At 56.9% G+C, this 13,897-nt stretch overlaps 1 protein-coding gene across 7 annotated transcripts; it reads right to left on the bottom strand.

Annotated features, from left to right (window-relative positions):
- Positions 1 to 302: 302 nt before the first annotated feature.
- Positions 303 to 13,564, bottom strand: ADISSP (adipose secreted signaling protein). Of its 7 annotated transcripts, none has more exons than XM_078057002.1 (7): positions 13,413 to 13,558; positions 6,624 to 6,713; positions 6,279 to 6,449; positions 4,713 to 4,855; positions 2,122 to 2,305; positions 1,181 to 1,303; positions 303 to 944 (listed from the first exon to the last, which is right to left on the bottom strand). In XM_078057002.1, exons 3-7 carry the CDS (start codon positions 6,295 to 6,297, stop codon positions 844 to 846), a joined length of 570 nt encoding a protein of 189 aa, XP_077913128.1. In that variant the 5' UTR covers positions 6,298 to 6,449; positions 6,624 to 6,713; positions 13,413 to 13,558; the 3' UTR covers positions 303 to 843. The 7 variants fall into 7 exon arrangements, with proteins under 7 accessions (XP_077913128.1, XP_077913129.1, XP_035949117.1 ...); XM_078057003.1 differs by having other exon boundaries at positions 6,279 to 6,395; XM_036093224.2 differs by having other exon boundaries at positions 2,167 to 2,305; positions 13,413 to 13,557.
- Positions 13,565 to 13,897: the final 333 nt, after the last annotated feature.

Genomic DNA, 13,897 nt, shown 5'->3' with positions numbered 1-13,897 from the left:
CGCAGAGCTGGGAACTGACCAGAAGGGGGTGCTGCTCTCTCTGTCAAACATCCCAAACACACCTCACTCCCTAAGACTTCCCATCTGGCCTAGGCAGAAGGCCCTCCCCATCCCAACTCGTCAACTATTCCCAGGCCTAAAATACCAAGCGTGCATACTTCTTTTGGGGCCAGGTGCTAGAATGCCATCGAGTGCCCCTTCCTCGTAAAAGAATGATACAGCCAAAATTGTTCCTTAGCCCCTCTGCGGAGGATTGGGTGTTCTCAGAGCCCTGGAGAACAAACACTGGCTGGCCTCTGGTATCCACTGAAAGTTTTATTTCTTTAGGGTTTTATCCCAATCAGTCCTTTAAAAACCAAGTAACACAGACCTGGGGGTTAGGGCTTGGGGCTGTGCCTTCCTCCTACTGAGCGCGGACAGCAGGAGGAAAGAGGGAGGGGGCAAGGCAAAAGCCAGAGAGCTGCAGCAGTAACGGGAGTGATGGCGACGTCACCTAGCCAGCTATCTCCTCTCCCAAGCCCTGGCTAGAGCCCCTATGGCTTGGGGTGGGGGGAGGGCAGAACTCACTCCAGGCGTCCCCCCCCCTCAGATAGCCTCCCTGGGGGCTCAACCCATTTCTTCCGGCAGGAGACTGAGGCTCATGGAGAGGAGGAAGTGGGACAGGAGGACACAGGAGAGGCAGGGAGGTGGCACAATGAAGGCAGAGGTGAGAAGCCCCTGGACACCCCACCCGCGCCCCCCCACCCCAGGGAGGGGCGAGGAAGCCACACCGTCACATAGCATTCGGGGAGATGAGGTGGGGTTTAAGGCTGTGGGGCCCCAAGGCGTGCAGGGCCACAGGCCTCAGTCGAAGCCGTGCCAGTCGCTGTGCTCTGAGTCGTATTCTAGCTCAGCACCCACGCACTTGACCCCATCAAGCAGCATGGGTGTGCCGTGGTGTCGGTCTGCAAGGTAGGTGACAAATGAGGATGCCAGGCTGGCCCCTGGCCCCACCCACTCTTAGGAGACATCCCCCCCACACACACCCACCTTCCCTCTGGGCCCTGCTAGGGGGGTGGGGAGAAGGCACCTGGGAACCCCGGGCCAGGGCAAGGACCCCTCTTCCAGACAGGGAGGGCAGAAACCCGGTGCGGCCAAGCGGGCACCCCCCCCCGTAACCAGACCCGGGCTCGCGGCTCACCCATGACGCGCGCTTGCACTGTCACTCGCACGCACGTGCCGGCGCCACCTTCACAGGCTAGCAGCATCTCCTCCTTGAGGACACCCTCCTTGTGCGCCGAGTACTCACACTTGATGCTATAACCTGCCCAGGTCATCAGCACTTCCTTGGTCTCCAACCCCCCCCCCCACCCCCCCCGCAGCACTCACTGGCCTCAAACTGCCACCAAGACTGGCCACCTCCTCCAAGGGACTAAGGATGGCCCAGGACCTATCCCCCCGGGGCTGGGCAAACAGGCCTTGGAAACTTCCCACTCTTCACTTCCCCCTCTACCTGCCTCCGGACTGTGGACAACCCCTTTAGGGCTCCAAGGGTCAAACTCAGGTTCCCAGGAGGAGGGCCCATTGATTCCCCAAAAAGGCAGGCAGGGAAAGGGGGTGATGGGGAAAGAGGGACAGGGCAGGCCCTCAGCAGATCAGGTGGCAAGAGGTAAGGGCCTGAGGGAGCTTGCCCAATCCACTACGGGCAAGGTCATGAAGAGGAAGTAGGGGGACGTGAAACTGAAGCCGGGGTGTCAGCCTACTATGAAACTGACACCCTAGCCTCTGGGTGGGGGCAGGGGAGGGCCTAAAGCTGGCAGGGTAAGGAGAAGCAGCCCCAAGTCCAAAGCCTGTGACTGGCGGGTGCTAGGAGGTAGCTGCCCAGGATTCCTGGGGCTCTGGCAGATTTTTCTTAAGGGCAGGCAGGAGGGAGGGCTGGAAGCCCAGAGCCAGTTCCTCACAGGTGATGCACAGGCATGGGCCAAGAGTGTGAGCCCACGGACTTCTGTCCAGGAGCAAGGCCTGGGGTATGGGACCTGCCAAGATGCCACACTCAAAGCCCATAAAGAGGCCTCATGTCCCCCAATTGCTGAACCCCCCATCCACCCTGGAAGGGCGAGGGGAAGTGGCCCATGCTCTCACCCCCTCTCACATCCAGGCCCTGCTGGAGGAGGGCTGGGGACACACCTTCTGGGATGGGCATGACGCTGAGGAGCTTGAGGTGTAGGCTGGGGACTGGTGCTTCTCGGACGTCCTTGCTCAGCCTGAGCACTGGGGGCAGAGTGAAGGTAATCTCATACCTGTGCAGGATCTTCAGAAAGCCAACCTGTAGCGGGACGATGGGGGGAGAGAGGGAAGCACCTTCACTCTCAGCCTCCCCCGGGGCCAGCCCCCTCCCGCCACCTAGGGTCCTGTGGGCCCCTGCACCTGCTGCTGTAGGGATCCCAGAGGGGGTCTAACTCCCGCCAGCACTCCAGCTTGTCCACACCCCAAGCCTAGTAGCTCCAGGCCCTTTACCTGAGGACCTCATCCCCTCAGCTTGCGATTCAGCATCTGTTTCACGGGCCCCGCAGCAAACGGTGGCCTATTTTATAGACGAGGACATGGAAGCCAGACAATGACTGGCTGGAGACCACACAGTGTGGCCAGGGTAAAGCCCTCCTGAGGCCTCTTGGCCACTCCTGCCACATGCGGCACGGGGCCAGCACCTGCCATGGCCCACGGGACAGGCCACTCCCCTGCCCCCACCCCTACCAGCACCTGCCCAGAGCCAAGAGCCTGGGCTCAGGGACACTGGTCCTCTCGTCCCTCGTGTGGAGACAATGGGCAACACAGATTGCAGGGACGAAGGAGGAGATAGAATCAGAAAAACAGACACAGGACCAGCTGGGTCAGTCTCGAGCTGGCCCACCGGCACCACAGTGAACCCTGCTGCCACCCTGCTGGCGCCTGAACGTGGATGCCTGCCTGCCCACTCAAAGGCTCGCTGAGCCCAAAGCCCCAAGTCCTGGCCCAGGCCATTTCTGTTGTTCGTACACAGTGACTGGCAACCAGATGCCGACCTTCACAAGTCCAGCCGTGTGCAGGGCCATAAGCTGGGGTGGCTGCTGAACGGGCAGGCTAACCAGAGTGCAGTCCCGGAGGCGTGGAGGTGCACGCTGTACCCACTACCTCGTGTGCACACACACTGGTGTGCTCACAGCTGCGGGGCCGACAGTCCTGTCCCTGGGGCTTGTTAGGGCTGGCTACATGAAGCAGTTCGCTCAACGGGACAGACAGACGTCACTGCATGATATAAAGGTCAGTCCACAGGGCTCCCACACTCTGCAGGTGGAGGACACACTTCTCAAGAGGGCTTTCTGGCTATCCTGCCAATGCTGATCCTGTGGCCCAGCTGCACCAACTGCAGAATTTTCCAGGGGAAATCTCAGAGATGTGCAAAAAACACTCATCGCTGCCCTATTTATAACAGTAAAAAATAGAAACATTCATAATACCAGGAGTAGGGAACCAGATGAATCAATGATGATACATTTAATGGAATATCAGGCAGTTGGAAAATCTCGTGGAAAATTATGACATAGACAGCAGACTGTTCACAAGCAAGCAAAAAACAGTGTGTCCGCTGTGATCCCAGCTTTTTGTTTTTGGAAATGAAGCAAAAAAAAAAAAAAAAGCTGAAATGACACACATCAAAATATTAACTATGGTTGTGTCTGGATAGTATGATTGTGTGTGCTTTTAAATTTCTTTATAGTTTTCTCTAGCTTCCAAATTTTCCCTAGCGGACATCAATGGATTTTGCAATGGGGAGGTAGGGGGAGAGGGAGCTATTCTTTAAAGTTTTGGTTCAGTCTGTTAATTCCCTGGAGGAAGTTGTCAGGAAAAGAGCAAGGATTTTACGATTGAGCAGAAATGATGAATCTGGGCCCCTCCTCTCGGTGGTCTCGATGGACCAGATGCCCTCCCCTTGCTGGGGCATTCCTGCTCAACTCCGGAGCCCTGGCCTACTGTTTACCCTGAGGGATTCATTCCCTGTTTCCCCACCAGTCTGTCCCCTCCAGACACTTCCTCCTGCCCCTCCCAAGTGCATGCGGGATCTGCCAGGGCCCCAGCACTTGGAGAAGCCGTGCTGGAGGGTGTGTGAGGCGGGACAACTGGCAGAGGTGGGTGCCCCGCCCAGCAGAAAACATGGGGGTGATAAAGTAAACACTAATACCGCAGAGAGCCTAAAGCAGCGAGAGGTTTGCAAAGAAGGGATGCAAGTCACACCTTGTTATCAGCAAAATTAGCCTCACACCTGCGTGACACACATACATTCTTTCATCTCATTCTTGCACCAACTCTATGGGGTGTGAGCTGTCTTCATTTCAGAGAAGGGGAAACTGAGGTAACCTGCCCAAGGTCACAGTGCCAGATTAGCAGGCCTGGACCTGAACCCAGGCCTATGGCACCTCAAGCCTTGACACCACCTTCCATTGCTGTTGTCGGGGTGACGCTGATAACAACAGCTCTGTTCCACCTGTTTGAGTAACATCCTAAAGGCACTCATTTCATTGCAGTCTCGCCACCTCCCACTTTACAGACAGGAAAACCAAGGCCCAGGGCGGGACAGAGATGTGCCTAGGAAGCAAGCTTCGAGGAAGTGGGACAGACAGGCCCAGGAAGCCAGGCAGGGCCAGGCAGGGGGCAGAGGGAGTAAAGGCGGATGACGGGGGGAGGGGTGCACGTACCTTGACCAGAAAGCTGCTGTCACTCTCCTGAGTGACCATGACCACAGAGTCATGCAGCTTCTCATCAAAGTGGACATGGCTCTGGGAGCCTTCTGCATCATGGCCGGCTGCAAAGCGGATACTCCGGACTCTGGGCTTGTTGCCTAGGAAGAGAGGAGGAGAGGGCTCCAGGGGCTGCTGGTTTCCTCTATCCCCAGGAAACGACTCCCCCCATGTCACCCCATGTCCCCCCCACCCCCTACAACTGCCCTTGCCATCACTCAACACCCACTGGATGGGCTCCTTTCAGGGCTAGGCCACATCCTAATGGATACTAGGGGTCATGAGGCTTAAGGCCCCCTACCTTCCCAGTCCTCCCACAAAATATAAGCACCCTGAGAACGGGTGTGTCAGGGATTAGCTAGTATGACCCCTTACTTAGAAGAGATGAGGCAGATGACAGAGATAAGAAGAAACAGTCCTCCAGACTCTCAGCAAGCCCCAGATAGTGCAGACCCAGCCCCAGGCCTTGGGTTCCAAGTCTATCAGTGCCAAGGCCCCTGCCTGCCCCTCCTGATGACCCCAACCTGAGAGAGGAGGGGGGCAGGGACTGGAGCAGGCTCTAAGGGACCTTTTTGGAGGTGGCAGAAACAAAGGGGGCCAAAAACCACACTGAGCCCACCTAGAAGAGGCTCTAAACCTCATCCCTGATCACCAGCAAGCAAGATGGAGGTACCCAGGGGAGCCTCTCAGACCCCTCCCAAAGACACCCTACCCTCCTCTACTTGACCACCCCCCACCACATGCACACACACACACACAAAGGCCCTCAGCTGTCCCTAGCTGGGTCTGGTTCTCCAAGGCCTGGAGGCAGGGAGTTGAGATAGGCAGAGCAATTGGAGCTGGGGTGAGGGCCTGGGCTGGGGGAGGCGCATGTTGCCATGAGCAGGCCCCCAATCCTCTCTGGCCTACAGCCACAGCCCTTAGGCATCCCGAGATCTCTGCCCAGAGTAGTCCTTTTGGTGGGAGGAGCTGGGCCAGTCCTGGCCCGGCTGGGGGAGGAAGGAGGGGGTAGCCTGACAACTCCACATTCCTTGCTGAGCCCCCTAGAACTGACCCTCAAATTTTACCTGACCTCCCTTGCCTAAAACCCTCTATGAGCCTTTCTGAACCCTGAATGAAACCCAAATTCCCTTCTGTGGCCCTACCTACCTCGTCAGCCTCAGTGCTTACCCCAAGGCTCTAATGCACCCCCAGCCCCCACAGTGGAATAGGGAGGCTGGAACATGGGGACAAGAGGGCAGACACCTCCATAAAATAAACCAGCACACCAAGGAGCCAGCAGGAGTCCTCCGGTTCCCTGCTAGGGCTTGGGTGAGCGCCAGGACCCAGCACAAACACTGGTATAATTACACTGATGCAATGTAATTCTTTCTCTCTCTCTCTCTCTCTCTCTCTCTCTCACACACACACACACACACACACACACACACACAGCCAATGCAGGCCCTGCATGCAACAACACCCCTCCCGCCAGGGCCCACTGGAAGACTCGTGCAAACCCTGCCCGGCCAGGAAGCCACTCACCCTTGTTGGCTGCAGCCATGGATGCCCTCCCTGCCGCGGGGTAAGACGCGCAGCTCCTGCCAGACAGCGCCGCTCAAACCCAGCAGCCTCCCATACTCCAGGGACACCAGCAGGAGCCTGAAGGGTGGGGAGTCAGGAGGGCAGGGGTCAGGGCCACCCAAGGGCCCGTGGCTAGGGGAAAGCAGAGATGTCCCTTTAGGGAAGACACTAAGACCCAACCCTCTGCTGCTCTCAACAGCCAAGGGATGCCTGTACCCTCTAGCATGGGGGGCTTCTGCCCCCCACTCCCCACACTCCCCAAGAGCCCTCACCCCTGCCTGATGCCCTGCTGACCCAGAGCCTCACCAGCATGTGCTGAGCTGCAGCTTCTGCGTGCCAAAGCGTCGGTATGGGACTCTTGTACCCAACCCACCTGAGGCTGGCAGGAAGGACAGCCTGGAAAGGAAGGGGACATCACTGGCACTTTTCAGACGCCACTTCTCATGCTGGTAACCCCAAGGGCTCTACCCTCCTGCAGCCAGATGCCACATTGTCCAGGTTACACACCCAGTGCAGCTGGGACCAGGTCTGAGTCAAGAGTATGCTTGAGCAAGAGCGAGAATAGGGGCCCCCATAAGACGGGCCCTTGGAGCTTCCCTCCGGGTGATGGCTCAGGGCCATAGACAGAACAGATGCCAGGTGAAGGGGCTGCCCCGTGGCAACCCACCATTCGGCCTCTGGCCTGATTCTCTGGGCTGGCCTCCTGGCTCAGCTCCCCAAGGGCAGCCACAGGGCAGGGACAGCGGGAGGCACCCCTAGGAAGCCTGTGTGAGCAGCCTGGCCGTTGATGGGCCGAGCTGGGACCATCTAAGCATCAAGAAGAATAATGAGTGCAACTGATGGAAACAGATGGAACATAAAATTCAAGCATTCACAGAGATTACAAAAAAAGCAAAATAAACAAACCCGAACCCTCATTTGTCACCACTGACAGCAGCAATACCCTAACTCTTCACTCTGAAAATTGGCAATAAGGATGGGTGCCTGGGTGGCGCAGTCGGTTAAGCATCCAACTCTTGATTACTGCTCAGGTCGGCTCTCAGAGTCGTGAGAACAGAGTCCTGAGTTAGACTTCGCATTCAGAGCAGAGTCTGCTTGTCCCTCTCCCTTCCCCTCTGCCCTCCCCGCCCCCAACACGCAGGAGCTCTCTCTCTCTCTCTCTAAAATAAATACATAAATAATGGGGCGCCTAGGTGGCTCAGTCGTTAAGTGTCTGCCTTCTGCTCGGGTCATGATCCTGGGGTCCTGGGATCGAGCCCTGCATAGGGCTCCCTGCTTGGCGGGAAGCCTGCTTCTCCCTCTCCCACTGCCCCTGCTTGTGTTCCCTCTCTCGCTGTGTCTCTCGCTGTCAAATAAATAAAATTAAAAAAAATAAATAAATAAAAATAAATAGAAGCAGGCTTCCCGTGGAGCAGGGAGCCCGATGCGGGGCTCGATCCCAGAACCCCGGGATCATGACCCGAGCCGAAGGCAGACGCCTAACGACTGCGCCACCCAGGCGCCCCACATAAAATCTTAAAAAAAAAAAAAGAAACAAAGAAAATTGGCAATAAAGAGAAATAATGTGGCCTGCCCCTTAGCCTTTCCCATTACCAAGGCATCCTGGTGGTTAAAGGAAAACTCTTCTTTACAGAAGAATTCTCACTATTCAATAACAAAGGAATGACCAAATGCTAAGTAATTCTGCGATGGCCCAAGAAACCAAAGCTGGAGGCTGGGAGGCAGGGGATCATTGACCAGGGGGGCAAAGGTTGACAGAAGTAGGACACATGGCCTGGGGTTCTTCAGGGGACAGACACCAGTCTGCAACGGAGGGATGTGGTGTCAGCCACGTGTACCGGCAATCTCCTGTCCCTCACAGTGGGACAGCCTGAGCCACGGAGGCTTCCTGGGGGGAGGCAGCATGACGTCACAGACCACTGACGACGGGGTCCTACCTGAAATGTCTAACCGGGATCTAAAGAAGCCCCTAGCTCCAGCTTCCTGCTGATTGAAAACGCTGAGGTGAGTGGAACACAGGAAATGACTCCCCGGGGGAAGCAACGAAACAAACCCAGAAGGCAGAATGTTCTACAGGACAACTGACCCATCATTTTAGTTTTTCCCCCAAACTGCAAGAAAAATAAAGGAGCGGCGGTCGGTCTAGATAGGGGCTGAGCGAGCTACAGCCTGAGGCGGCCGTCTGTTTTCTGTAAGGTTATTGGAACACAACTGCGCTCCTGTGTTTCCGTGGTGTCTAAAACTGCTTTTGCACTCAAGCAAAGCTACTTTGAGTAGTTGCAACAGAGACCACATGGCCTGCAAAATCTAAAATATTTACTGTCTGGCCCTTTACAGAAAAAGTTTGCCAACCACTGCTCTAAATTAACACACAAAGAGACCTAGAAGGCAGGGTACTCGACAACTGACCTGGTTTTTTCCACCACATCAGCTACAAGAAGAAAAATAAATGGGGTAGGGGGTTTCTAACTACCTATTTAAAAAAAGGATGTTTGGGGGATAATTGGGAAACGTGAATGGGACTGGATCTTAGGTGGCGACATTAAGAACCAAAAGCTAATCTTGTTAGGTGAGAAATGCAATTGTACTCTACAGAGACATATGTCCTTATTTTTCAGAGATACGCACTGAAGTATTTAGAGATGAGTCGCCCATGAATGACCTTGGCTAATCTAAGGAAAGAAGAGAAACCACAGCGTGGCCTCACAGTTGGGGGCTGGGCCTGCGAGGTCTTAGGTACCAAGCTGCCCTGGGAGCAGGCCTCAACTGAAACCCACCCAGCCACAAGCACCTCATGGGCAGGGTAAACAGCTCAGGTACCAAGAGTCCCCAGGTAGGAGGCCTAGGGAGGTACAGAGAAAGGCAAGGCTTGGGTCTCAGGTCCCAGGCCAGCACCCACCCCCTCACCATTGGAAGCTAGCTCCCAGGCCCAGGGTACAGGGAAGGGAACTATGCCCTGACTTATCTCTGGTCAGGGCCAATCTGGAGTCAGTCCCAGAAAGGCAAGCCCCTTAGCCCTGGAATGCTCAGCCTGTCCCCAGAGAGCCTGGCCCTTGAAGAGAAGCCTCTCCCACCCCACCCACTCCAGCCACCCCTCGAAGCAGTGGATTCAGAACATGTGAAAAATGGCCAAACACAAGGGTACCAGGCCCTCTTCCTACCTCATACAGAGGCTGCTCCAGCCACACGAGAATGACAGCCCAATGTCCACAAAGCCCCCTGCCCCCCCAACTCCCAAGACACTTCCTGGATGCCCAGGTGAAACTCTTAAGCAGCGGCTGGTGAGCAAAGGCTCCTGGGGTCTCCTTCCCCAAATATTCTGACCTAGGACATGCAGGGCCCCCTCCCTGTCTTCCCCACCAACCCACTGCCTATCGCCTGCCTGCCTCATCCAGGCCCTCCCTTTGACCAGGAACAATCCCGTCCCCCACCCCATAGCTTAGCCTCAGTCTCAGCCCCAGAGGACTTGTTTAGGGTAGCACAACCCTACCCCACCCCCTCTCATCCCAAGATAGGCCTGAAAATCTTTACAAGGATCCCCTTTGCCACCTCTGGGATCATTTTATGTTCCCCACCTTACCAGGGCAGTGACTTATGTTTTTGCCAAAGCCTGTGTCCCCAGTGCCCAGTCCAGCACCTGGCAGGGAACAGCTGTGTCCAGTTTATATTTGCTCAGTGAATGAATGACCAAACTAAGGGGAACCCAAGGATGGGCCTTGGCTGGGCCCTCGAGGTAGATGTGACATGTCAAGGCCAATGACTCTACACCGGAAGCTCTCAGAAAGAGGAACTCCCCACCCCACTCTCTTAGCCAACTCTTGCCCCAGAGGGTACTCCCCTCCCCCCATCTCTTAGAGCCTGGCCTCCCACTGGGCATTATTCTGGCCTTGCCACAATCAGTTACTCCCCTTGAGATGGAATGCCCACTTGAGGGCAAGACCAGCATCTCATGCATTGCCCAGAGCTCAGTACAGAGCAGGCATTCAGGCATGCCTGTGACCCTTGGGCAGTGAGAACACAGAGATGGAAGGCAAGTGACTTAAAGGGCCCAGAGGAGGCTGGAAAAAGCAAGCCTCCTTTCTCAGCAGAGAGCCCTGTCAGTTGCTATCCCCTGGGAGCCAGATTCTCATCCAAACACAATTCCTCATCAGAGGGGGGAGGGGAGGGTATCCACTTCCCCCTGCTGCAGCTGTGTCCACAGGAACTGCTAGGTCCCCTCGCAACCCCAGGCCTCCTCCCCTGCCAGCAAAGTCCTGAATGTGGCCCAAGCTGCAGAGCCCCACAGACACAAGGAACATGGTCAGGAGCATGGGCTCCAGAGCCCAGCAGTCCTGGTTCATATTCAGGCAGCATGGGAAGTTACTTCGAGTCTGTGTGCCTCGGTTTCCTCATTTGTACCAAAGGAATAAGCAGTGACCTCTTGCTCTGAGGGTTTGGGGTAGCTGATACCTGAAGCTCTGATGCCGCTCCCCACTCCGCCCTCATCTTTGCAAAAGCAAACCCCAAAGGACTGGTTTCTGAGGCAACAGCAATTTCGGGGCAGCACCAGTAAAGAGGCTCTTCAGGCTAATCCTGGAACAGTCACAAATGGCCCTCAGGGCGGGGGCCCCAGGGACTTCAGGCTTCTCAGAAAACAGCTCAAGGGTTGAGGGGCTGCCCTCCCCCTTCCCTTCTCCTGCCTCCCTCCTCCCCCACTCCCAGGCCAGCCAGGTTCCCCAGGGATTGCCTGAGCGCAGACTGCTGAGAGTCTTCTGTCCCCTTCAACCAGAAGATGTTTAGAGTGTATATTGTGAGAAATGCCCCCACCCCAACAACAAAAACAAAAGGACGCCAGTCCCCAGCTTAGCTGGGCTGTCAACAGGTCACCCGTGGTACCAGGAACAGTCACAGGATGAGGAGAGCTGGAAAGCTGGAACAAGGGCCTTGGGGGGCTTCTCTGGCTCTCAGTTACTCTCAGGAAAATTGAAAGAACCTTCTCTCTCTGGGAGACAGAGAGCTGAGGTCCCTCTCAGCTTTAGAGAGAAAGGCTGTTTCAAGGTTACCCTATCCAGGGCAGGGCTCAGCCAGGTCCCATGGAACCTCTGGCATGAGAAGACCCAGGAATATGGCAAGTGAGCAAACAGATGGACAAATGGGAGTTACAGAGAAACCCAGAATTCTCAGCCCCCTAGACTCTGGCCCACAGGGTCTAGCTGCTACTCCAGGCTGTCCCACACTGGGGCCCCAAGGCTCCAGACTGGAGGGAGGGCCGAGACAGTCTGTCCATAGCAAAGTGGAACTCCAGAACATGCCACCCTGGTCCTCCATCCCACAGCTGCACCCCTATACCACCTCCCTGCCCTGGAAGCAGCCCCCAGATCCCAGGCACCACAGGCCCAGCTCCAGCTTGTCCTCTGCCTTGTGGCTGGGGGCATGGCCCCAAACTCTTGGGGCCTCATTTATCATTCATTCCTCCAGCTTCATTCCTCCAGCTCCATTCCCAACCTGTTCAAGGACTTTCTGAGCCACAAAACTCCAACACCTTCCACCCTCCCGCCTCCACGGCCCCCACCCCACCCTAGCCCAGGGCTAAATCCTGGCTTAAGCACCCAGTCCAGCAGAAGCACTGTCCAGCCTCTCATTAAAGCTCAAGCTTGTAGGGGCGCCTGGGGGGCTCCGTCGGTTAAGCGTTCAGCTCTGGTCATGATCTCAGGGTCCTGGGATGGAGCCCCGTATCAGGCTCCCTGCTCAGCAGGGAGTCTGCTTCTCCCTCTCCCTCTGTCCCTCTCTCTTTGTCTCTCTCTCAAAATAAATAAATAAAATCTTTAAAAAAAAAAAAAAAAGCTCAAGCTTGTAAACAGAGTTCCCACTGAGACCACAATGACCTGCTGACTCCAGAACCTGACATAGGTCTGGGCACATAGTGAGGGGACTGCTTACCTAGAACAAGGCCTGAAAAGGCAAGACTGGATGTCAGGTGTGGTTGTGGCAGTTTTACATGAACTCTGAATGTGACTCCCATTTCCTCCTCCCTCCACCAGGCCAAAAGTGCAAGGATAAGTATGGTGTTCTCTTTCTCACTAGCAGGGGTGAATTGGGGAAGAGACTCCCACCATCCCACACCCTGGTGTCTCCCTAAAAAGTGCATCCCCTCCTCAAAACCTCCCATTCCCCGATGCCCCCAGCTTGAGGGTTCTTAGACCCCTCTAGCCTCCAGATTGCCTGTCCCACCCAGGTCTTGCCCTGAGCCTGTCACCTGAAGGCCCCAAGAAGTAGAGGCCAGGCCAGGTCCACAGGGTGGCACTTGCCCCTGACCTTCTTCAGCTCCCTGGGAAGAGAAATGCCCTACCCCCACTTGCCAATGCCAAGATTCAAGAGGAAAGGCAACCCAAGGATTCTCTTCTCAGTCAAGCAGGGCTCCTGGTCCAGAATCTAAATAAAACCCCTCCTTGCTGCGATGATGGGAAGGTGCTGGCCAAGTCCCCAAAGGCATCAGGGGCCCGGGTTTAGGACCCTGTCGTCTCCTGCCTCCATCCCCGTGGGTGTGGCGCCCCATCACCGCCCCTTTCTCATCTTCTAGGGGGAGAGATGCAGCTAGACGCTGCCCTCCATCACACCCCTCCCGGGCTTCTAGGCAGCAGCTCCGTCCCTTAGAGATAATCCTGTGCACTCACCACCCTCACCTCTGCTGACGCAGGAGTCTCAGGAGCCCGCACTCCCCGACATCACCGCCCTCCTCCCTGAAGGTGTCCAGGCATGAGAGTCTCAGAAGCTACTTGTCCAAGGTCACACAGCGAGGCGGTGACAATAGCGGCGGGGGGGGGGGGGGAGAATGCTGACAGTGCTGACCCCATTACGCCCCCGCCCTCACTGTGTCACACGTGCCCCCGACAGCGCGCCGCGGAAAACATCCCCGCTCCACCACCTAATGGTCGCCCACGGCTTCCGGGCTGACATTTCCCCAGCTCAGATGCCAGGGAGCACTCCCGGGTGCGGCCCCACAGCGGAGCCGCCGCCCCAGCAAGGTGGGGTCCCAGTTACCGACTGCCTAGGACGGGAGGGGATCCCGGCGAGCGGAGAGAAACCGGGAGATGTCGGGAGGAGAAGCAGTCTCACCGTGCAGGGAGCACCCCGGGGCCGGTCGGGCAGGGTCCACCGCGGCGGCGGCCGTGGCGGTCGCGGCGGTAGCGGGGGCTCAACGCCGAGCACGAGGAGGGAGCCCGGCGCCGCCACCGCCGCCGCCCGCCTCACGGGCACGCCCCCCACCTCCGCCCATTGGTCGACTGAGGGGGTGGGGCGAGGACGCTTCCGACCAATAAGCGGGCGCTAGAGAACGGCCAACAGGCGTTGCGCCACTGTGTCACGTGCAAGGGGCCCGCGGCTGCGCCAGACTAGCCCACACCTACCCACGGCTCAGCGAGTTCTCGCGATGAAGGCAGCCGGGTAGCCCGGCGTGGCCCGGGGCTAGCGTGGGCCAGAAAGGGGAGAAGGAAGGAGGAGCGTCTCGAATAGTCTCCGCCCGCGTCTCAACTTCAACTGTGGAGTTTGCACCTCCCGCCTGGGCCCCAACTCGGAAGGGGGCTCTCCTGGCTTCTGTTTCC

The sequence above is a fragment of the Halichoerus grypus genome, chromosome 10, assembly GCF_964656455.1.
Source record: "Halichoerus grypus chromosome 10, mHalGry1.hap1.1, whole genome shotgun sequence".
NCBI lineage: Eukaryota > Metazoa > Chordata > Mammalia > Carnivora > Phocidae > Halichoerus > Halichoerus grypus.
This window is presented reverse-complemented; position numbering and strand designations above follow the sequence as displayed.